Raw genomic sequence first — 23,202 nt, 5'->3', positions numbered from 1 at the left:
ATTTTATTATGAACCTTACTTATCAGAAAATTAATTATTTTAAAATTAACATATACCAGTGCAACAGTATGTCTTAACACACCAGAATTGTCAGCTATATATGATTCTCCATGGAGGAATACCTGAAGTGCTGCCACAATATCATCTGTAGCAGTTCCTTGATATTTAAATAAAATGTAGAATAAACAAATTATAGTAGAATATAATATACAATAAACATATTAATATTATGAAAAAAAGTTTATCTCTATAATAATTTTAGAATACAAAAAAAATTTGTAAAAAATAATGTATTTATATATAGTATATATTAAAAATGTATTTGCACAGTTTTAATTACTCAGTCTGATTTAATCTTATTGGTCAAGTTTATTCTATCAGTTAACCTTATTGGTCTAGTCTATTCTAGTTTACTATTCTTCTAGTAACTCATTGGTCAAAGTCCTTAAATAACACTTTTGTCCTTAAAATGCTTATTAATTTATTTTAATTATTTCATTTTAATTAAAAAAGAAAAAATAATCCAAATTTAACAATATAACAAAATGAAAAATAATTGACAATAATTGACCTTGCTTGATTTTGCTTAAAACCTCTGCTTTTTTCCCATTCTTTTATTGTTCAAACTCCGACTTATTTTCCCATTCAACTCTTATTACTTATTTAAAATGCAGGATTTTCATCAAATTGTAGAAAAAAATTTTTCTCAGCTCTAACCATATACTTTTATCCTAAACATCTTTAGATAGACATAAAAGATATCTTTAGATGTTTTAAACATTTATAGATTTCTTTTTATTTAATTTATTATAGCCAAATCATTATTTTTTTATAATTAATTTAATTTACACTTGCTTTCATTTATTAATATTGCTGTTGAATTTTTTTTTGTTTATTTTATTTAGGTGTCACTCCAATGACTAGTTTTTAATTATATGAGTGACAACAAACCTAATTTTGTAAAATAATAAAAATTTGTAATTTTCAATCTTTGTTGAAATAAATGCATATAAAAATTAATATGATTCTGGATGACTGGTTTTCAAAATCTAACAACGATTCCTTGTTCAGAAATACCTATATGTCTACACCACAAAATAATTTCATAAACGCATGATGAATTGTTAAACATGATGTGGTTAAGAATGATATTATCCATTTACAAATTTTTCATTCTAAATTCTACCGCACAATATTCTGCATTTTATCTTCACTGAATCTTTTTACTGATTGGTTGATCAAATTTTGATTAACAATGTTGTTCAGAATTATTTACTTCATTAAAACCTTACAACATCATTATTAACAGAGATGTTGTGGATTTTCTTTTTGTAAGGTAATTTGTTATAAAAAAAAACAAATATTATAAAAAAATTTGAATAAGGAAAATATTACTTACCTCTTCTGGTGTTAGGCATTTTGTTCTTAAGAATTCTTGGCAAATGTTTAATATTGGGAAGGAAATCTAATGTACTTAAGCAGTGGTCAAACTCTAATGTTCCTTCTTCAATCTAAAATATTTCACAAGTTTCTATATTACCTTATATAAAAAACCTTAAATTTAAAAATAGCTGTTTTATTAACTCTGTACCACAAACAATAATATCATTACCAATTAAAACATACTTGTTTTATTAACTCTGTACCACCAACAATAATACCATCACCAAGCAATCTTGCATTTGCTGCTTCTTCTCCCTTAAAATGAATTTCATATTATATTTGTTGTCATATAACAATTGTTATTAAAAAGTTATTAAAAATATATAAATTTAAGGAAAGAAAAAATATATGATTATTTCAATTCCAAAAATATAGTTTTAGTTAACCTTACAGTAAAATGCATCTATTTAAAGTCAGTTTACACTCTAAGATTACCTACCTTATTTAAGTGCTCAAACATGGCAGATAGGATAATTCCGATTTCATTTACAATACATTTTTAGACCTTGTCAAAAAGAGAAAGGGCACTATTAGAATAACTAACCAATATATGACAACAGTATTCTCTAGTTAACAGTAATAAGTTAACCCAGGCATAGAGTAGAGAACTCAGTGAGAATTTTGCAGAAAATTTTTGGAATGCCAAAACAATGATAATGACAATCTAGATAAATATATAGTGATTTTAGCATTTCTTACTAACTTGATCAAAACAATGATAATGACAACCATAATGAACTTTGGAATAAAAACATTAGCATGACTGCAATATCCAGAGATTTTGTAAAAACAATTTTAAGGATGCTAATAAAACATTTTTAATGAGAAAAACTACTATGAAGTTTTATTTACAGTTTGATCTCCGTAATAAAAATGAAAAAAATTTATGACCTACAAATGGAATAGATTAATTGTCAACAAAAGTCACAGTGTTGTTTATGATATGAAAGAGAAACCTGATTGGGCAGATTTGAAAGAAGCCACATTTAACTGCTTTCAAGCCAAGATGATATAAGATTGGGAAGCAGAGAATCCCATAAGGTTGAAATCCCACTTTTAAATGCTACTAGCTGTCCAGACCTGTAAAATAATGTTCTTGGTCTATTCTTCATTAACCGTTTCTATACTTATTCCTTACTTCAATATTTTTCAGTAAGCAGTAGAAAAATAATTATATATGTATATAGAAAAACGATAGATATTGTCTCCTTTATAAAAACAGAAAAAAAATTTATAATAAAATTATCTTTAAAAATTTTAAACACTTTAATAGCCATTGCGCAAACCTCTTTTCATTGCAGTTCAGATATTAGTACTGTCAAATAATATTTAGAATACCCGCTTGAAATGTGTTGATTAATTATATATATATATATATATATATATATATATATATATATATATATATATATATATATATATATATATATATATATATATATATGTATATATATATGTATATATATATTAAACATTTTCAATACCAACAAGGCTGCAAGCAACCATTAATTAGAGTTAAAAGTTACAGGAAGAGAAAAGATGAAGATTGTAGAGCAAGATAACAATTAAGAGACGACTTGAAGGATTGAAAAACTTTATAAATCAGGAAAGTAAGATGAAGGAAGTGAATTCCAAAGCGCTGATGTTTGAGGAGATAAGAGTTTTTAAAGCACTTAGGAACAGTCACAGATGAAGAACAGTCAAAAGATGAGACTTAATTGAATGACGAGTAACACAAGAATAAATTTTAGTAGACGGCACAAGAGACGTTAGGTCTTTAGAACAGTGCTTATTATAGTATCTGTAGAAAAGAGAAAGAGAAGTAACATTACGACAATGTGATAATGGTTGGAGGTTGGCAAAAAGAGCAAGTCCAACTATGTGTACAATGCATTTTTGCACCATGTCTAAAAGTGAAAGGGCATCATTAGATGATCTGCCCCAGATATGGCAACAGTATTCCATACAAGGCTGGATTTGAGATTTATAGAGAAAAGAATTTAGAGAGAAAAAAAAATCTGGAGTAAAAAAGTGTCGAGCTCGATAAAGTGATGCAACCTTAGCAGATGTTAATTTTGCAACGGATTTGATGTATGGTTTCCAAAAAAGGTTGGAAGTAAGAGTTAATCCAAGAAGGTGAAGGGTAGATGACTTATCGAGTATATTACCATTCATAAATATAGGAAGATCTAAATTATTGCGATAACGATTGGCTGAAAAAAAATTGAGTTTTATCTGAATTGAAGTTGACCAGCGATTGTGAGCCCCATGCTGTAGCAGAAGCGAGATCCTTTTCAAGCTCAAATGCCCCCTCCAAGCAATAAGAGAGTGTTGGCTTATTATCATGACAAGAATAAATGGTAGTATCATCAGCGAACAATGCTACCTTAGATGTGAGAATATCTGGAAGATCGTTAAAGTAAATTAAAAAAAGTAAAGGGCCAGGGATTGAATCTTGACGAACCCCTGCTTATGGAGGAGACCAGCATGCCAAACTTTGACCTCTCGCCTTAACCTTATCTAATGCACAATACTCTTACCTTTATCTAATGCACAATAAAACCTATCAGTTATTGCTGTTAGCAAATTAGCTATAGAACGAGAAGATCGAAATCCATATTGATGATCAGAAAGTAAGTTATTAGATTCAAGATGAGATATTAAGTGCTGTTAATTAAAGATTCAAAAACCTTGCTTATGATAGGAAGAAGACTAATGGGACAGTAGTTGGCAAATCAAATTGCTCTTCAAAATTTTTTAAAATAGGGATAACAGATGCAGCTTTCCAGCAGGCTGGAAAACAAGTCTCTGATAAGCACTTGCTGAATAGTTTTGTAAGTATAGACGACAGCAACAGAGAACATTTCTGCAAGACTATAACATGTATATTGTCCGGGCCACAAGCTGTAGAAGAGTCTACGCAGAAAATCACTTTAGATACAGAAGCTGGAGTGATAAGAATGTCAGGCAATGGATCAACCTGTTTGATGGCTATATCAGGTAGTAACACAACTAGTGGAATCAAGAGATAATATTGATAAAAAGTTCTTAGCAAACAATTCAGCTTTGCCTTTAGGTGAGGTGACAAAGTCTGAACCATACAAGAAAGGTGGAGTTACAGATTTGCCCTTATTATTGATACAATTAAAGATTCTCCAGAAGTTACAAGAGCCTTAATTTTGTGATGAAATACGAGATTTCATGACCTTAGAATATCCAGCTTTGGCGTTAGACAAAACCTTTTTACAATGGTTTCTAGCAGTAATAAACAGACGTCTGTTTCTTGGAGAAATGTTTTGCTGATAGATATGGAAGTAATGGTTTCGATCGGCAATTGCAGCAGCACAATGTGAGGAAAACCATGGAGAAGAGCGAGGCTTGACCTGGAATCGTCGAGAGGGAATATATCGGGGAATTCAGATAATGAAGAAGAATGAGATAATAGTTTTAGAGAGATTAAACTGTGATCAGAAGCACCTAAGGGTGAATGTGGAGAAACTGAGCACTGACTAGAAATAAGACACAAGTTGATTAGAGAAGCTAAATGATTTGGGTTGTCTAGAAAGCGAGTTGGAAAGTTGACTATTTGAGTTTTTGATTGAGAAAGGCAAAAGTTGAAGGCCTTAACATCAGCAGAGTCACTGCCACTAGAGCCAAGCCATTCAGTGTAATGAGCATTAAAGTCTCCAAAAATAACAATATTGGTCGATGGATAAAGAGAGATGGCTAGGTCAATTTGATCAGAAAAAACATCAAAAAGAGTGCAGTCTTGGGATGAAGGAGAGCGAAGCAAAGTGAAAGGCAATAGAGTGAAGTGGTGCTAAACGAAAGCGCATAAAAAAAATAGTCTGTGGATTCAAACCTAGTTTCTTGACGAATGGGTGAATTCTTACGAATGTAAATGCCCAGACCAAGCATGTGACTATTATAGTCTTTATGATTTAAAGGAAGATAACCATCAACACTTAGATCACAAGATGAGACAGCTGAACTCAAATTAGTCTCACAAAGAGCAAGCAGGTCTGGTGAACTTTGCAAGAGATAAGATTCAACAGAAGAAAAGTTTTTTGTGTGTAATAGTTTTTGGTACTTTATTCATTTTTAAATTTGTTAAAGAACTTGACTTAAAGCATAGATAGTACTCAGTACACTGTTTAATAGCCCAAGCAATTGCCTCATTACTACTAATAAACCCTAAGCCATAACAAAGGGCTCCAAATGCGGCCTTCGCAATGCACACCAAAAGTACAAACAGGGACACCATCCATGCACAACATGACACTGTTAATACTTTGATATTTTTCAGCTCTTGATGGAATCAGCCTCTCTGAAAGCTACCACAGAGTTTGGGAGACCTGACAACCAGTCAGCCTCAGACCTATAAGACTGAGTTTCAGAGCTGTACCCTCATTAGGAGATAATAGAATGAGTTGCCTAGTCATAAAAACAGAGGCACAAGCAAAACCCATGCTTTGATTCAAGAAGATCCAGCATTCAACATCCTAAACTGGAAACAATGTACTATAAATACATCTGTGCTAGCCTAATAAGGGTGCGAGGCTGGTCAACAGATTGAATCTGTTTACTCCTTAATTCTTTGCCTAGGAGGCTTTCTACAAGACAGTAGCCAGATGCATCTAACATCTGCCCAAGATGAGTATTTTTATTGAGACATCATCATCAATTAGCCTTTACTTAACCAAGAGCCCCAAGGCAGGGGCTCTTGGCTAAGTTACCAGTAGCAGGATAACCTGACCTGACAATAAAGTGACAGGACAGAACAGGACAGAATAAAGACAGGATAACCTGACCTGATAATAAATTTAGTTGACAAAGTTTAAAAAACATGTTGAAATAGACTTTTTTTTATAAAAATACTATTTTTATATATTCAAAACACTAAGAGAAATAGAATTTTATGCAGCTTTTAATGTTTTTATAAACTTTAGGCTTTTTTAAAAATTCTTTCTCTTTCATTATAGTATATAATATCTTTATATATGTTATGTATATAATATCTATAGAGTATTAAAAATGCTTTGTTTCGTATTTTAGAAAATTGAAAAAGATTAAAAGAAAAAATTAAATGTGCAATCGAAAGGGCTTAAACCGTTGTGGTGCACTTCACAAGCGCAGCGAGCTAACTAAGGCATACTATACTAATATCTTTTAACACTATTTAATAAATAAAAGACAGTATAACTTTATAAAGCATTAAATAAAATGCTATAAATCAAAATTAAGGAGATATTGCCACCATTTAATTTTAAGTAAAAGTAAAACTATAAAACTTGATATCATTTTTTAACATTACATAATTTAAAGTTTACATAAGATATTTGCAAACACTTTAGTTCACATTTTCTAATAAAATAAGTGCTGCAACTCTTGTCATTAACTTGGGTGCAATGTTGTGAGCTCTGTGCAAACATGAACAAATGAGCATTAAGTTGAGCAATATATATGATTCAAAAAATTAAATAGCTGAGAGAGGAATTTGAATTATGAAAATACAGTATTAATTAAGTCCAATTAATAAATTTAACTTAATAGCTTTTTTTATATTGAATTATTTAACAAACCTGTTTTAGTAAAACAATAAAGGTAATATGATATTGATACTACATAATTATAAATAAATTTAATCACTATAATAAAGTTAATTTTGTTTAAATTTAAATTTTAGGTTTAAATCTGCATACTAACACTTTATCTACTAACACTATAAAAATAAATTCACTATAAGTTAACATTTTCTAACATTTTAAAAAGACTAATGATTTTTAATCACTATGAGGTGATTTATATGGGGTGTTAATGTGAAATATAGCAAAAATATAAAATAACAAAAGAATATTATTCATTATTTCCAAAAAACAACTATTAAGCGAAATTATATGAAAATTTCAAAAATGATAATTATAATCATATTTAATGATAATATATCAAAAATGATATATTATAAAAAACTTATTTAATAAAAATTATTGTCAAATTTAAATTTTATAAAAATGCACTTTTTTCATTTTTAGTAAATAAACTTCATTTTTATGCTGTTAAATCTAACATATTTATTTTTTTATAATATAATTATTATTTTTAAATAATTTTGCTTCATATGCGACCCAACATATAATACCTTTGAAGAACTTTTCTTTGATAATATTAGGAACTAAATGCTCAAGGGTCTTTAAGTACCCCTAAAATTATTATTTATTTAAAAAATTTTTAAATCCAGTGTTTCTTTATCATATAGACCATTAGTGAGGGGAGGGGGGAGGGGTTGGGAGGAGGCAGGATATATTTTTTTTAAATGTTGTTTTTTGGGACACTCTATTCATGTTTGTGAGTGCATTTATTTTATAATTGTTATGTTTAAATGTGCATACAAAGTAACTGGCTATTTTAATGATAAAAGAAAAACTTCTAGTCTATATGTTCTGCAATATACTTAAATTATATTTTCATAATATTTTGTAGTATTACCCTTTGCAGCAATTATAGCCTCATCATAAGGCATTAACTCAATCAATTAATACAAGCAGGTGACAGTTACCCCATAATTGATTCAGCAAACAGAATTGTGGTTTTATTTGATGTCAGCTTTCAAACTTGACAATGCCATTTTTTCTAAAATTAACCTCCCTGGGACTTCATTCATTTAAAAAAAAATGGTAGTACTTTTGAAAACAGACAAAACACATTTATAACCAGGTATCTAGTTAAAATCTTGGCATATGCAAAATAATAAGTAAACCAACACAATCATGCACAAAAATGTAGGTTAAATAAAGAGCACTGTATAAACACACATAAATATGAAAAATTTAACATTCTTTACCAACCTCAGCAAGAACAAGTACTTTTTGTGATGGACTCACTGGTTTAGGTAAGCGAATTATTCCTTTTAATACACCAATTTTGTTCTGAAATAGAAAAAAAAAATTAACTAAGCAATTAGAAACAAAATTATTGTGAGTGCAAAGATATTTATCTGTTGAAAACATCCTTTAAAGTAGTTTAAATTTTATTAGTTCACAGTACAGAAATTTTATATTATACAATGTAAAATAAACACCCCTATTATTTTGAAGAAAAAGTCAACTTTATTTGCATATAATTTTGAATGCTGAATGATTTTCAGAAAAAATTTCAAAATATTTCAAGTTTTATAAAAATATTTTTAATTTTATCTAAAAATCAATATATATAAATTAAGTATTCATTGATGTTTACTATTCTAATTTGAGTATACTCAAAATAGAATAAATATAAGTATATACCTGATATTCTAATTTGAGTATATATACTCAAAATAGAATAAATATAAGTATATACCTGATATTTAAACATATTTATGTGTTTTTTGACTATTTGATACTCAAATATCTATTTTCAAAATATTTAAATAATTTTTAAAACGAAAAGACATTCTGTATTTGTAATACTACTACTAGCAATATTATTATTATTTTTTTATTCTGATTCACTCCCAACAAGGCTGCAAGCAACCACTATTAAGTTGGGAGTTACTAGAAAACAAAAAGTAGAGTTAAAGAACGAAGAAAATAGTTGAAGGAAGACATAAAAATGCGTAGGTATAAGTCAAGAAAACATGAAGATGGGAAAGTTCCAAAGGGTTGAAGTGTGGGAAAAAAACTAAATAAATAAAACTTTTAAAGTGAGCATGCAGGGATATGCATAAAAAGCATACTTTTTTAGAGTATAAATCTTCTAAAGAGCTTCCAAACATAGGATGCATTAGTGTTAATTTATAAATAGCAGGAAAACAAGGTTTAGTTGAGGATTTGTTAGATAATATTAAAAGACTTTTGTTTTTAAATAATTTTTTCAAGGTTGTGAATGCAAGACTGTAAAATACAAATAAAAATACAGTAAAAGGACTTTGCTGAATGGTGAGTCTAATGAAAATGAGTTTTAATTGATGGAACTAGAGGGTTAGTGATTTCGCCAATTAACCAGATAGTCGGATATCCAGATTTCCTTTCGAATATAAAATATCAATATTCGAATAATAAAAACCGGCTTTTAAATTTTTCAAATTTGTCTTAATATTTACAAATTTATATTAAAATACGAACGATGATTCAAAAAAGAAATAAATTTAAAAATGAAAAAATAAATACCTAAATTTAGACTCTAACACAACTGCAAGCAAGCTGATGCTGACAGAGGCTTTTGATTTTTGTTAAATTTTTACCGCAAGCCGCTGGTAGTCACTTTTGAGTATGCTTCGCAAAAAAAGATTAATATTCTTTTTCGTACATTAATTTTTATTCTTGACACATAATTTTTTTGTTCTTAAAGTTTAATTAATTCTCTACAAAAGTAATAAGAAATAAGAGCCATATTGTGTACTTATAAAAAATCACTTTACAAAGTTAAGAAATACATGAGAAAAAAAAAATTTTAAAGCAGCACAAGGACGTAAAACATTTTACATCCTGGTGCTGCTTTATTATTATATAAAATATTATTAAATAATAATAATAAAATTATTATTAAATATAAGAAATAACATTATATAAAATCGATTATTACGTTCTTGAGTGGCTTTGATATTTCAACGGTAAACTTAACTTGTAGAAGCGTATAAGAATTTAGGTATGTAATTAGTTTTTAAAAAAAACATTCTTATTATATTTGTAATGAGTTTGGACTAGTTATTTTTTATAAAAACAATTGTTTTCAGCACTTTGCATTTCTTATTGTTAAATGAAACGTGTTAAAAAGTTATATAAATTAAGTTAATTTATTAAACTTTCAATGAAGTTTACTATTCGAATTTCAATTAGTTTTCAGTGTAATGTCATCCAAATTTTATTGAAAAAAATGTGCAAAGTTTTTTTTTATTATAGTGGCTGGTAGCGAAAGAGTTTAATGATAAATTTTCACAATCAATTATGACTTTGTAAATATTTCTAATTTTTGCAATTAATGATGACTTTATAAATATTTTATAATATTTAATAACATTTTATTGAATTATATTAAGTTTCTTTTAATGATAAACTCAACATGCTAAAACTTTCGTAAAAAGTTTTAACGAAAGTTTTAGGTTTAAATAATCAAATAGTAGTGAATGCTTTTAAAACAATACAGAAATATTTTTATATAAAAAAAATTATATATATAAAATATAAAAATCATTACCCATCCCCATTAACCGACGGTTAATGGGGACGGTTAATCGTTTTTCCAAATGAATAACTGGCGAAATCACTATAGAGGGTATAGCTCCTTTGAGCAGCAACCATGACAGTATTTGTAGCAAAGAGAAAGAGATGTGACTTTACAATAATTGGAAAGAGGCTCAAGCTTGGCAGATAGAGGTGGTTCAACTACATTTACAATCAGGCTTGAACAGGAATGGCGTGCGATCGCACTCTGTAACTGACCACGCCAATATTTTTTTTTCTTTACAACTTGACCACGGCTATTTTGATGTTTTAACAATTTAAATACAATTTTAAAAAGTGTTACCTTGTGAATAACTTTTAATTGTTGATCTTTTCTAAAGTTTTTATTTTACGCAAAGGCTTTAAATAAAAACATAAAATTAATTATAATGATCGTTTAAATAAACGCATTTTGAGTAAATTAATAAAAAATGTTGTATATAAACTTTTTTTTTGTGGGCATGTATTTTTATGATAAATTTAAACGTTTGAAACTATTTTTCCAGGTTTTCTTAAAAATCTTTTAAACGATTATTTTTTGAAAGAATTTTTTTTAAGTTACTTTAATTTATGAATAAGTTCAAAACTTTTTGTGACGACTTGGTTAGAACTCATGTATGAACATTTTATACAATCATACAAGAATAAAAAATAACTTTATTTATACTTATATTAATGTGTATTTTGTTGATTAATGGAAAAGTTTTGAAATATTTTGTAATGTTCATACGATTAATTTTTATAATTAAACTTACAATTTTTTAAAATCTTCTAAGCAAACATTTTATTTTTTGAAAAAAATTGTTTTTTTGTTTTGTTTTTTCAATTACGATAGGAATGAATTAGTTTAAATCTTTTATAATAATTCTTAAATTCATTACGTAAAACGCTTATTATTAAAGTTACAAATTGCTTGTAATGCTCAAATTAAAATTAAATTGCTAGTTTTTTTATTTCTATATTTACGAATAAAAAAATTTAAAACCTATTTTTAACTTGACTTACTAATTAGAGCATGAAATTATTAAAAATTACTATTTTGAAAAGACTATGTTATTTTTTTGAACATTCTTTTTTTTGCAACTTTTTTGAAAAAATAAAGGTTTAAACAATTTAAAAATAATATATAAAACAATTTTTAATAAATTTGATAAAACTTGTTCATTTAATAAACAAAACAATTAGTAGTAATTTCTAACTTTTAATGAGTTTTGCACAACTTTTATTAAAGTTTTATTAAACATTTTTATTAACATTTTATTAAACGTTTAAAAAGATAAGTTTTAATTACATATATTTCAAACGCAATTAAGAATGTAACAAAAAGTTTTGCTTCGAGCTTAAGTTTTTTATTTATATTTTAATGCTTACATATATTTTTTTTTTTCATAAGGAATTATTTTTTCTTCTTTTTCTTCTCATTATTTTTTTCCTAATTAAAGTTGAGCTTAGCGTTTTTATTTTCAGCACATTTCTGAAATATTTAAACCATCAAAACATATACAATCGTGGTTAAGTTGTCAAAAAAAAATCATTTGCGTGGTCAGCAATAGCGCTCCATTGCATGCCATTCCTGTCCAAGCCTGGTTTACAATGCATTTTTGGACCTTGTCTAGAAGAGAAAGAACATCATTAGAAAAACCAGCCCAAATTCTTATATAATTTTTGACCAATTTTGACTTTGAAAATTCTTATACAGTTTATTAGCTTAAAAATTATTTACGGGTTATTGATATCATATATTTTTAACCACTAGTTAGCCTTCACCATGGTCTCAGCTCATCTGGATTACATGAATCTAGTAGGAGGTTGGCCTAAGATGTTTAAATAATTTTATATATTTTATAAAATAACATCTTCGGACAATAATAACAAATGATTGTCAGCGAACAAACAAACAAACAAAAAAATTGCCAGTTAAAAAAACATAAAATGTGCAAAATACAATAAGATGCCATCCTAATTCTTTTGAGGTAAGTGTGCATACACACAATCAATTTATTAATTAGTCAATTAAAATTCTAAAAAACAATGAAGCTATATGATTTTTATTGTTTAGTGGTTTGATCATGTTTTACTCTCTCTACTCTCAACTACCTATTTGTAGGAGGAAAAGGGCATCAAACAGTAAGGGGAAGTAGATACAACAGTAAATTATATTCTTAAACTGATTTATTTTTTACTCATTCATTATTTATAAACATGTGTTTTATTTTTATCATTTGTTTGCTGTGAAGAATTAAAATACCAACTTTTCTTTTGCATTTTAGTTAAGTGTTGCAAAACAAATATTAGTACCAAATTTGAAAAAAGTTTTAATACTAAACCTTGCCTAGCTTTGTGGGACACAAACTAGTACATTTTCTGAAGGTTGTTACTTGAGCACTTGTCCCGTGCTAATACGGGTTAGTGTAATAACATTGTTTGTTATTTCTGTATTTATGTTATTTTTTTGTATCTATACTTTACTTAAAATTTGTATATACAATTTTAAGCTTAAAATTAACCTTTTACAAAACCACTGCAAAATGTACCTGCAAGCAACATATTAAAATAAATAACAAGTAAAAATTTTTATTTTTCAAACATAAAAATAAAATATGGAGTATATTACCAAGAAGCATAAATTAACTTTAGCTGAGCAAAAAATTTTGGTGATGTGTCAAAGTTGCATTTTATTATTCCTATTATAATTCTTTCCACATTTTTAGTGCAACAGTAGCTAACTTTAATTGTATTTCGAATAAAACTTTTATGTAATTTGTTAGAGAGCAAGAAATGTTTATCCACCAATTTTTAAAAAAATTTTTAAATGTTAGTGGAATGATTTTTAATATAAGAGAGGTTAAGGTGAACAGGCACATGGCAAATTATGTTTCGAGTTCTGTTTCTCTTTTTTGAATTCTTTTTTTCTGGGCCAAGTTTAATTTAAAGTTTTGAAATCCACTTTTTTAAGGGCATCTTCATAAATGTGTTTAGAGAAACTGAATTCACCATTCATCAGAGGAAGAATTGAATGCATATTGAATAGATAGTCAATTGAATAGATAGTCAATTGAATATATATTTACCTGTTTAGCAAAAACGTTTCCACTAACAAAGGAAAAGTTATATAACATATAGAAGCTAACTTTGGGCTGCACAAAAAATTATTATGGGCTGCACAAAAAATTGCTTTGGGCTGCAGCATTGTATAGACCATCAAGTTTAAGCTGTGCTTTCTTTAAAAAAAATTAATGGAGTTAAGCAACGACAAATGGATTCGAGGCAAAAAATACAGCAAACCACATCACTTCCAGTGTTGTGGCCTATAATTTATTTGTTATAAGCTTAACATTAAAAACATCTGATTCATATGCGGCATGTGTGAACTATTTGAGGACTTAAAGGATAGCGATGGTTGATGTTCTTTTTTATGAGGGCAGTTTTGAAAATATTGTCAAAGATGTACTTATGTTAAAAATACTAGGTTGTAATCTTAAGTGTGTGAATTTTTTCACATGAACCAAATTGAAATAAAAAATCCTATGCAAAAAACACTTCAAACAGTGTTTTTTCCCCATTATAATTTGTTAATCTAGCAATAATCTAAGAAGTTAAAACATTATGTTATGTTCAAAGTCACTCCAAATAAGCTGTTCATTCAGCCCTGTTTTTGAAATATGCTTGTGCTTATAGTCAGAAAATAAATGTATTAATCCAATAGTCTTCTTCTATGATGCAAAAATGTTTAAAAAGCTTTCATAGTCACTCTAACAGATAGTATCTATATTTTTGCATATTAGTTTTAAAACTATAAGCTCAGTTTCATTATTATTAAAAGATTTTTTTTTTGACATTTTACCAGTACAAATTGTTTTTTGAAATCATAATTATAATATTTGATAATTTAAAAAAAAAAGATTTGGTTAAAAAAAGATTTTAAATATTAGCAGATGTTAGACTCTACAAAAATTAATGCCCTTAGATAAATCATTTATGCAAACTATAAATAGTGATTGCCCCAGTACAGACCCCTGTGGTATACTCATAATAAGAGCTTTTTTCATTTGAAGAAGCGAATTGAGTTAAGTAATATTAAATACAAACCACAAATCAGTTAAATAACCTAAACATAAGTACCTTCCCAGTATTTAAGTCAACCTTGAGTAAAATATCAATTTTTTCTCCACCAAATAAATCATATGCTTTAAAGGTATCAATGGCTTCTTGTAGCGTATACTTAGGTAGAACTTGATCAAAAATAAAAAATACATCATCTCTTTGAACTTTGTTTCGATCTTTTTTGGTTATTTCTAAAAATTTTTTGGGTGTCCTAGTATATCGTCCAAAATTTCTTGATACAATTATACAACCACATTGAAAAAAGTGATTATTTAAATTTTGAACAAACAGGATATTATCTTTTAACACTGTGCTTAGCCTTATAAAATTAGCAACAGCCATTTTTATTTTTAATTTACAATATACCGTGAAACTAGATACCAGGTTTCAAACAAGTCCGAATATGTTGTATTAACTCGGAAAATATTTAGCCCTGGAATTTTGTTTATTAATTACGTCTTAAATTAAAATTTTTTAACCAGAACCACCGAGAGGAGGGTTGGGTGTGTGCGTGGTTGTGTGTGTGTGTGTGTGTGTGTGTGTGTGTGTGTGTGTGTGTGTGTGTGTGTGTGTGTGTGTGTAAAGGACAGTTTGTCCCGGGCGGAAGATATCCAAGGAGCGCCGAATGAAAATAAGGTACCTTCAAAAAAAAAAGGCTCTTCATCTATAATATAGGGAAACTTTGATAAATAAGGGCACCAATCAGGGTTGCTGTCCCAGGCGACGTGAAGGCTCTCGGCAGCCCTGAATGTAATTACATCTGATAGTTTTTCTCCAATAGCATTTGGAAGAATTTCCTCCGGATGCAACTACACCTGAAAAAAACTAAATGTGAAACTACATCTGGTCAAAATAATGCATTTATATTTGATATTTTTATCCATGTATAACTACATCTGAAAAAAAGCCATATATGAAACTCAATCAGGTTAATATAAGGCATTACAATTTAATAGTTTTATAAAATTCTGTAGTTATATTTAATATAAATGAAAAGATGTAACGACATCTTTAGAATTCACAGATGTAGTTGTACAGATGTTTTTATTCTTAAGATAATTGAAAAGATGTAACTGTATCTGCCAAATTCACAGATGTAGTTGTACAGATGTAGTTATTCTTAAAACTATAATTGCATCTTTTCAGATGTAATTACATCTGTAAAGTTATTGTTAATTATTATATGAATTACATCTCCAGATATTGTTGCTCAAATGTTGCTATACTTAGATAATTGAAAAGATGTAACTACATCTGTAAAAGTTATATGCTTTTTACACCTATGTAATTAGACATCAATGAAATTTCAGATGTTGATGGACAGATTGTCCCCTCAGTATTATCTTGTTCTATCTACAAATGTAATTAATAAAATATTTTATCTAGTATGTAAAATAAATACACAAAAAAAAATTATATATAAATGAGTACTATGTTCAATGTAATGTAATATAATATATTATATCAGGTAGAACATTTTATTTATATACTTTTTGTATTTATTTTATATATTAGATAGAACATTTTATTTATTATATTTGTAGATAGAACAAGATAGTACTGAGGGGCGAGATGTTATTATACCTTAGTGCATTTACAGATGTTTTGGACAGATGTTGTTCGAAAAAATCGGTGTTGTTACCCTGACCCAATGAAAAAAACTTGATGTGACAATATTTAAGCATGTAAAAGCTGGTTGGAAAAGTGCTAAAAATATATACAATGTTTTTTTTTAAACAATTAGAAACTTCTTCCCTTCGTTATATTTTGATACTTGTATATTATTAGAAAGTTTGCGTAGAAAGCTTCTTGAAGAGAAAAATTGCCGATAATATACTTCTACTCCCATGTTACGACTTCAATGACATACACAATGCAAACAAGTTTGATTTGCTTTATTAAGCACTTTCAAAGAAGTATACATTTGATGAAAAATGTTGTGGAGACAAGAATAGAAAAATTTGTCAAACTGCCTAAACCTAGTATGTATGGAGAAAAAATCTCAACATTTGTTAAATGAAATAAATGATTGTTTCCCCGAAACCCGGTACTTGATGACGTATAGGTAGGGACCAAAGTTGATTCAAAAATTTATTTGAGCAATTTTAATGATCGAATAAAGATAAATTATATTCGTTTATTGAATTAAAAGTAAAAGTTAATTGTTTAGGCATGACTTTAAAACAAGGCTATGAAATAAAAATCAAAGAGTTTCAAGAAGCTTACCGTAAACTTGTATTGAAAGTACCACCTAAAGTACACGCATTAGTAAAACTCATATAACTTTTATTTGAATAGCCATAAGAAAAAATAAAGTCATAAAAAACTAAACCTTCAGGTATTTTTTCTTTCTTCTTTTTCCTTATCTTTTCTTTCTTTCTTTTTCTTTTTCTCATTTACTTTTTTTTTTTTTTTTGGTGTACCCTGGACTTGCAAGCTAATTTAAAAGCCTTTTTTTTCATATTTTTTATTTGAGACTTACTTATTAAATATCACAATAAGCACCAACCATATCTATGACTCTCTTTTGTAAGTATTTGAGACTTACTTTTGATATATCACGATAAGCACCAACCACATCTATGGCAACCAACTATATCTATGGCAACCAACCATATCTATGGCTCTCTTTTGTATGTATGAAAATAATTTACAAGATTGTCTTAACAACAATATACACACACAAAAAGAAATTAAAAATCAAAGTTAATTCTTAAATTTTTGAAGAGATTCAAGACCTAAATTTAATTTTAACAATAGCAATGACAGAAAATTTTGTCATATTAAATCAACTGCTGTTTTTCTTGATGTATCTTGTTCGATTAGGTTGTTTCAGTTTTAGAGCAAATCTATCCACACTTTGACGTTATATTTCTTTAAGCGAAAATAAAAAATTGCTTGCAAAAAAGCGTTTAATTTTTGGGTAAATGCAATGCAAAAAATAAAAATTTCATTTAAATTGTGCATATTTTCGTTTGATTTGCGATATTACAGATAGGGCTGTCTAAAATTGTGAAAATGCCTGCCCGGATACTCGTTAATCGAGCGGGCGGGCACCTCGGTACCCATTTGAAAAACAATATTTTTTTTTACAAAGTGGTATGTATAAACACTCAATAAAAACATTTCATTCAATGATGTCATTTATTAAAAGTTGTTCTTTTTTACTTATATCTAAATTTTTTTACTTTTAGTGTCCAAATTACACAAGTCCTAATTATGGTTTAAAAATACTAGCATGTCCACTGTTTCGGGTGTCAAAGATGCAAATTGTTGATTGACCCCATGTCCAACAGTCGAGAAAACGCAATCTGATGGTACCTAAATTGCAGGTATGCACATGCACTTGCCCGCTAAAATAACATAATTATATCTTCCATCTTCCAGGTTTCAAAAGAGTTTTGTCCTAGAGACAAATTAGTAAACAAGTTGGATAAGTTCTGATTAACGTAAAGGTAAAGATTATACATAGGAAAAATAAAGATAATTATTGAGGAATAATAATTGGGTATCTAAATCAGAAACTTAAACAAATTTTCAAACGTTATGTTGAGTTTTTAAAAAAAGTTGTGATAAAGAAATTGTAGCTATTATAATTTTTTAATAAAAAGATCTTTAAAATTTACTTTCAAGTGCCCAGTTGATCTTGCTAAATTGTTGTGCTACGCTTAATGATTTTAAACTTTAAAAATAAAATTTTAAAATTTTAAAATGACTTTTACCTGCTATTAGACAATACTATCCGGGCAGTGACCATCGGGTGGGTACTCGGGTGACCGGGTACCTCTTACTTATAGAAACTGATTTGCGGTTTCTGATAGAACCAGGTTTGAGAACCGTAATATGTGCTATGTTAATTTTTTTTTTACTTTGAAAACTATGACGTCATCAGTACGGTTAATGATAAGGTGTTTTAAATTTAAGAATTGTAGGTTTATTTAAGTTTTTATTGTAATAAATAGTTTGTTACCTAAATATTATATTAGTTATTATTGCTAATAAATTTTTAATGTATTAGTGACTTAACCAAAATAAATTTGGTGAAATACTTTTTAAATTTTTTACTTCTTCTGGACGTTGTGTAAATTAGTGTTTTTGACTCAAATCACTGTTTTCATAGTTATATCACTGTTAAAAAAATGATTACACCTGATATTTCTGTATATCATACTGATCTTGCACCAGATGGAAGTAAAATAGGTAAATAATAGTTTATTTTTATCTAACAATTTTTATCTAAAAATAGTTTATTTTTATCTAAGTTTTTTCAGCTTTTTTTTTAATACATTACAATTAAACGATTTGAAAAAAATACAGTAATTTAATTACTACAATTGATTAACCTACAATTAGTAATTGTAAGTTAAGCAATAGTAATTTTAGTAATTAATGTGATTTTTTGTAAATGTATCTTTACTACAATACTTAAATACTGTTGTATTTAAGTCTAAATTTGCATGTGTCTATAGTTTATCTTTATGTGCATTATAGTTTATACTTATGGTTACAGTTAAAGTTTATGTGCATTAAATATTGTATAGATTAATTTTCTTAATTTGAAGTTCAGTAAAATCTGTTAGGATTTGCTAAAAATTTGGCAAGGCAACTTCTAACAAAAAGATAATATATATTATATAGGTATGTGGTAAAAAAAAAAAAAAGTCAAAATTCTGTGGTATTAAAATCAAAGATATTATTAGAAGTAGTTTTTAATAACTAAAAAAATGATACCAAATTTTTTATTTTTTGATGTCATTTAAGAAAGTTATGAGTTTTTTAGGCACAAAATTTTTATAGGGAAAGTTGAATTAATCATAACTTTCATAAAAATGATCCAATATACATAAATTTGATATCAATTGAAAGCTGCAAAAAATAAGAAACATTTTGTAAGTAGTTGGAGTAAATACAAATGATCAGAGGCGGGGAAAGGGGGGATAGTGCCTCTAACACCCACCCAAAAGTGGATGAGTTTTTTGTAATTAACAACATAAGTCAATGAGATTCAAAATTTATTTTTTAATAAATTAGTGATCAATAGAAAGTTAAAAAAAGAATCAATTGTCTCTGGGTAGCAAAGATTAATGGGTATATTTAAGGGTGTATATAGGTGGTAGGAGGCGGGTTGGTGTGTGGTAGGTAGTTAAAGTTGGTGATGTAAGTATATAATTTTTAAATTTTTTGCTTTTAAGTAAAATGAAATATGTAGTAAAAAAAATGCAGTAAAAGAAATAAAAAGGGGTTAACATAAACTGATAGTTATATTCATTTATTTCATAAAAGTTAAAACAACAAAAACTTCAAAGCCGCATAATGTTTTTAAAAGATATGTGGCTATGAAAATAGCCTTTTTTAAATATTAACCAACGCTTAGTTTTCAGGATAACATAAGGTCTCCATATATTATATCAGCACCAAGTTCGTATTTTGAAATGTCATAATCCACTGCATCATTATCATAGGATTCATTATCTTTCCAGTATGCTACAACATAAACTTGCTTACCATTTTTTACCTTCATTTTTTCAAGTTTACCAAAATAAAGAACTTCTTCTTGCATTTCTGAATTAAACCATAAATGGCATATGTTTCTACCAACTACTGTATCTGATAGCATATCAGAGAGGTCTGATAATTGCTTAGACTTTAGTTCTTAAAATTTTGTTGAAATATCTGACAAACTAAGGTTTTGAATTTGAAGAGCTAATGTTTTTCTACTTTTGTCCTCTTTTTTTTGCTTCTTCAACTTGTTACAATCAATCATTTCAAGCTTTATTTCATAAATATTTTTTTTTTTCAACTCTATCTTTTTTCTGACTTTGTTTATTGCTCAGTAGACAACTTTTATTTTCTCATCTCTATCTACTTAGTCAATGTAATCACTTACATTATTTTTTATTGCTCTTAATTTTGATGACAAAAAACATAAAGTAGAGTTAGGAGCACATTGTTTAGCAGCACTGAGCATACCCATGACTTCTTCTGCATCAATATTATGAAGCCTGGCTGTCTGCGTCTCTTTTATAAGTTGTTCTGATAGCTCTAAATTAAAATATCTTTTATACTGTCTTTCTAAAACAGCAATAATAGTTGATAAACAGGATACAATCATTTGTTCAACTTCTTTGTCTTTTAGGCACACCAAAGCTATTTCTTCAAATATCTCATCATTTTCAATTATATTTCCGAACAAATCTTTTGTGCTAAATAATAATATAGGATTGTATTTTACATAATAAAGATTTTTTAAAACATCTTTAACCAATTTTAAACGTTCAATATGACTTAAACTTCCTGTAGCTGACTGATAAAATAGTAGTTGTAGTGCTGGATTAATATACCACATATATGAAACAAAATATGCAATCTGTTTCCTCTGTAACAGGGAATGAGTCCTTTGGGAAGTTTCATCTAAAAAGATTTTAAAACCTTTAGGATCTCCTTTCCCATCTTTGTATCGCATCTTATTCAATTGTAAAACTATATTACCAGCGATACAATCTTTTCCAAGCAGCACTCCATTATGTGTTTCAATCATTTTTTATGCAAACCTGTAAAAGCTGGATATTGTTTTAAGAGGGTGTAAGTGACAATTAAGTTCATTTAAAACTTTTCCCCATGAAGAATTTATTAGCTGAACAGTTGCATGATTAGTGGCAACACGGTCAGTCATAGAGTTTGTAATGTTTTGAATAATTTTTGAGCATCTCTTTTGATAGTCACAATTAGGGAAATCAGAATACAAAAAGGCAAGTTGATTTATTGAAGATACAACATGAGTTTGATAATCGTGTGCAGTACCACCTGACAACTGATCTATTGCTGTAACATAACACTGTGTTTTGGTTGTAAAATGAATAGAGTTTTTATATACTCCTTCTTGGGTTGTTGCATCAAACCCAAAAGTAAGATTGGCTGTAGAAATCGCAATTTCAGCAGCATGAAGGTCGCTGATTATACCTAATTCACAAACCATCTCTTCAACTGTGCTACAATGTGGGAAATTTTCTATATGTGCAATGCCTAAATGTTTAAAAATTTTTGTAAACAAAATTGTAATACTTTTTGTTGGTACCTGGTTAACAATGACATCATATATCATTAATCGTAGCTGCCATGTAAATGTTTTTTTATCTTTTTTGAATGGCAGTTGTTCATTAGCAGAATCCTTTAACTTATCCAATTTGTATAGCAAGTTCATATTTTCATGTTCTAGACCCTTTATCCAGTTATCTTTAATCGAATTGGTATAACTCCAATCATTTTGTTTTTCTTTCTTTTTAAGCTTTATTATCTTTATATATTTTTTTAATCATTTATTTTCTTTTAGTTTTTATTTATTTTATTTTCTATCAAACTTTTTGCTGAAAATCAGCTAATTTTTGCCTTAAAATTGAAATAGTTAAGTTTTTCCTTTTAATATTTGATTTAATCATTTGATTACATAAGGATCTGCTTTAATTCTTGCTTTTAGGTTAGTTAGTTTATCTTTATTATCGAATTTCATTTTTGCATTATATTTATACATAAAGAATAATCTCTTTTTTAACAATTGATTTCTAGAAGTAATGTTACAATATAGTTCTTTAATTGGTTTTTGATACACAACAGAAGTAGAAGGTTCATGCAGTTTTGTTTGAATAGGTGCTGAAAGTAAATTAGATGATTCACATAAAATACTTTTTGCCACTGTTGATGGCTCATTACTTTTAAAAACGATTTTTCATAACTCTTCAAGTTTTCTTGACTTAAGGTTGTACATTTTTTTGTATTTCTTGACCAAATTATCTATCTGGCTATGAGTTGGATAAAAATCAAAAATTTTATAAATGCTTTTGGCAGTTTTTAAAGTTGACTTGGATTGTTGCATATACAATAACAAAACATGTCCATTGTAGCATTTGTTTTCATTATTATCTGGGGCAAATGTACAATTGTCTATTAAATACTGCTTTGCAAGCCCAGTTTTAGAAAATGTAGCAGGAAAACATTTTTTTGAATTCATATGAACAGCAATGCTATAAAATGTATTATTTATAAGTAATATTTATTTTACCAATTCAGATTTAAAAAAGTCCAATTAAAAACTAGTTCAATTGTTATGTGACATCAGAATCAAAACATTTCACGGCATATTTATTGCCTTAATTTTTTTCAGAAAAAGTGATAATGACATTTTAAAAGTTGTCGAGAACAAACTCTTACTTCGATGATAACTTTGTTTTCCTTTTTGATCAACTTTTTCAGCTTGTCTTAAATGTCATTTTTTTGTAAATACTTAAATGTATTTTATACTGAAATTATTAATTTAAATATGAAGATTATAAAAAACAACTATACCTATTCTTAAACCATCAAAAAATTTAATAATATCATTAAGGCAGAGGATGACCTTGACACTTCATGAAAAATTCGGAAACACTTTTTTAAGCAAATTTCTGCTAACGTAAAATTG

General features: G+C 27.8%; 2 protein-coding genes across 2 annotated transcripts in view; one reads left to right on the top strand and one right to left on the bottom strand.

Moving 5' to 3' along the window:
• LOC100200326 (large ribosomal subunit protein uL1) overlaps positions 1–15,126 on the bottom strand; it is a 16,963-nt gene extending 1,837 nt beyond the window's left edge. Inside the window, exons 1-5 of the mRNA XM_065795992.1 lie at positions 14,766–15,126; positions 8,289–8,369; positions 1,627–1,698; positions 1,400–1,511; positions 57–157 (exon numbers count right to left, since the gene is read on the bottom strand). Coding sequence (XP_065652064.1) covers positions 57–157; positions 1,400–1,511; positions 1,627–1,698; positions 8,289–8,369; positions 14,766–15,089 — 690 coding nt within the window. The 5' untranslated portion in view covers positions 15,090–15,126. The remainder of the gene's footprint in view (positions 1–56; positions 158–1,399; positions 1,512–1,626; positions 1,699–8,288; positions 8,370–14,765) is intronic.
• Positions 15,127–18,619: 3,493 nt separating this feature from the next.
• Positions 18,620–23,202, top strand: part of LOC100211029 (V-type proton ATPase subunit H) — a 44,067-nt gene continuing 39,484 nt past the window's right edge. The window contains exons 1-2 of the mRNA XM_065795991.1: positions 18,620–18,675; positions 18,868–18,947. Of these exons, the coding sequence (XP_065652063.1) occupies positions 18,887–18,947 (61 nt within the window). The 5' untranslated portion in view covers positions 18,620–18,675; positions 18,868–18,886. The remainder of the gene's footprint in view (positions 18,676–18,867; positions 18,948–23,202) is intronic.

This window comes from Hydra vulgaris, chromosome 04, assembly GCF_038396675.1.
Source record: "Hydra vulgaris chromosome 04, alternate assembly HydraT2T_AEP".
NCBI lineage: Eukaryota > Metazoa > Cnidaria > Hydrozoa > Anthoathecata > Hydridae > Hydra > Hydra vulgaris.
The sequence above is the reverse complement of the archived record's forward strand: the minus strand, read 5'-3'. Positions and strand labels throughout refer to the sequence as shown.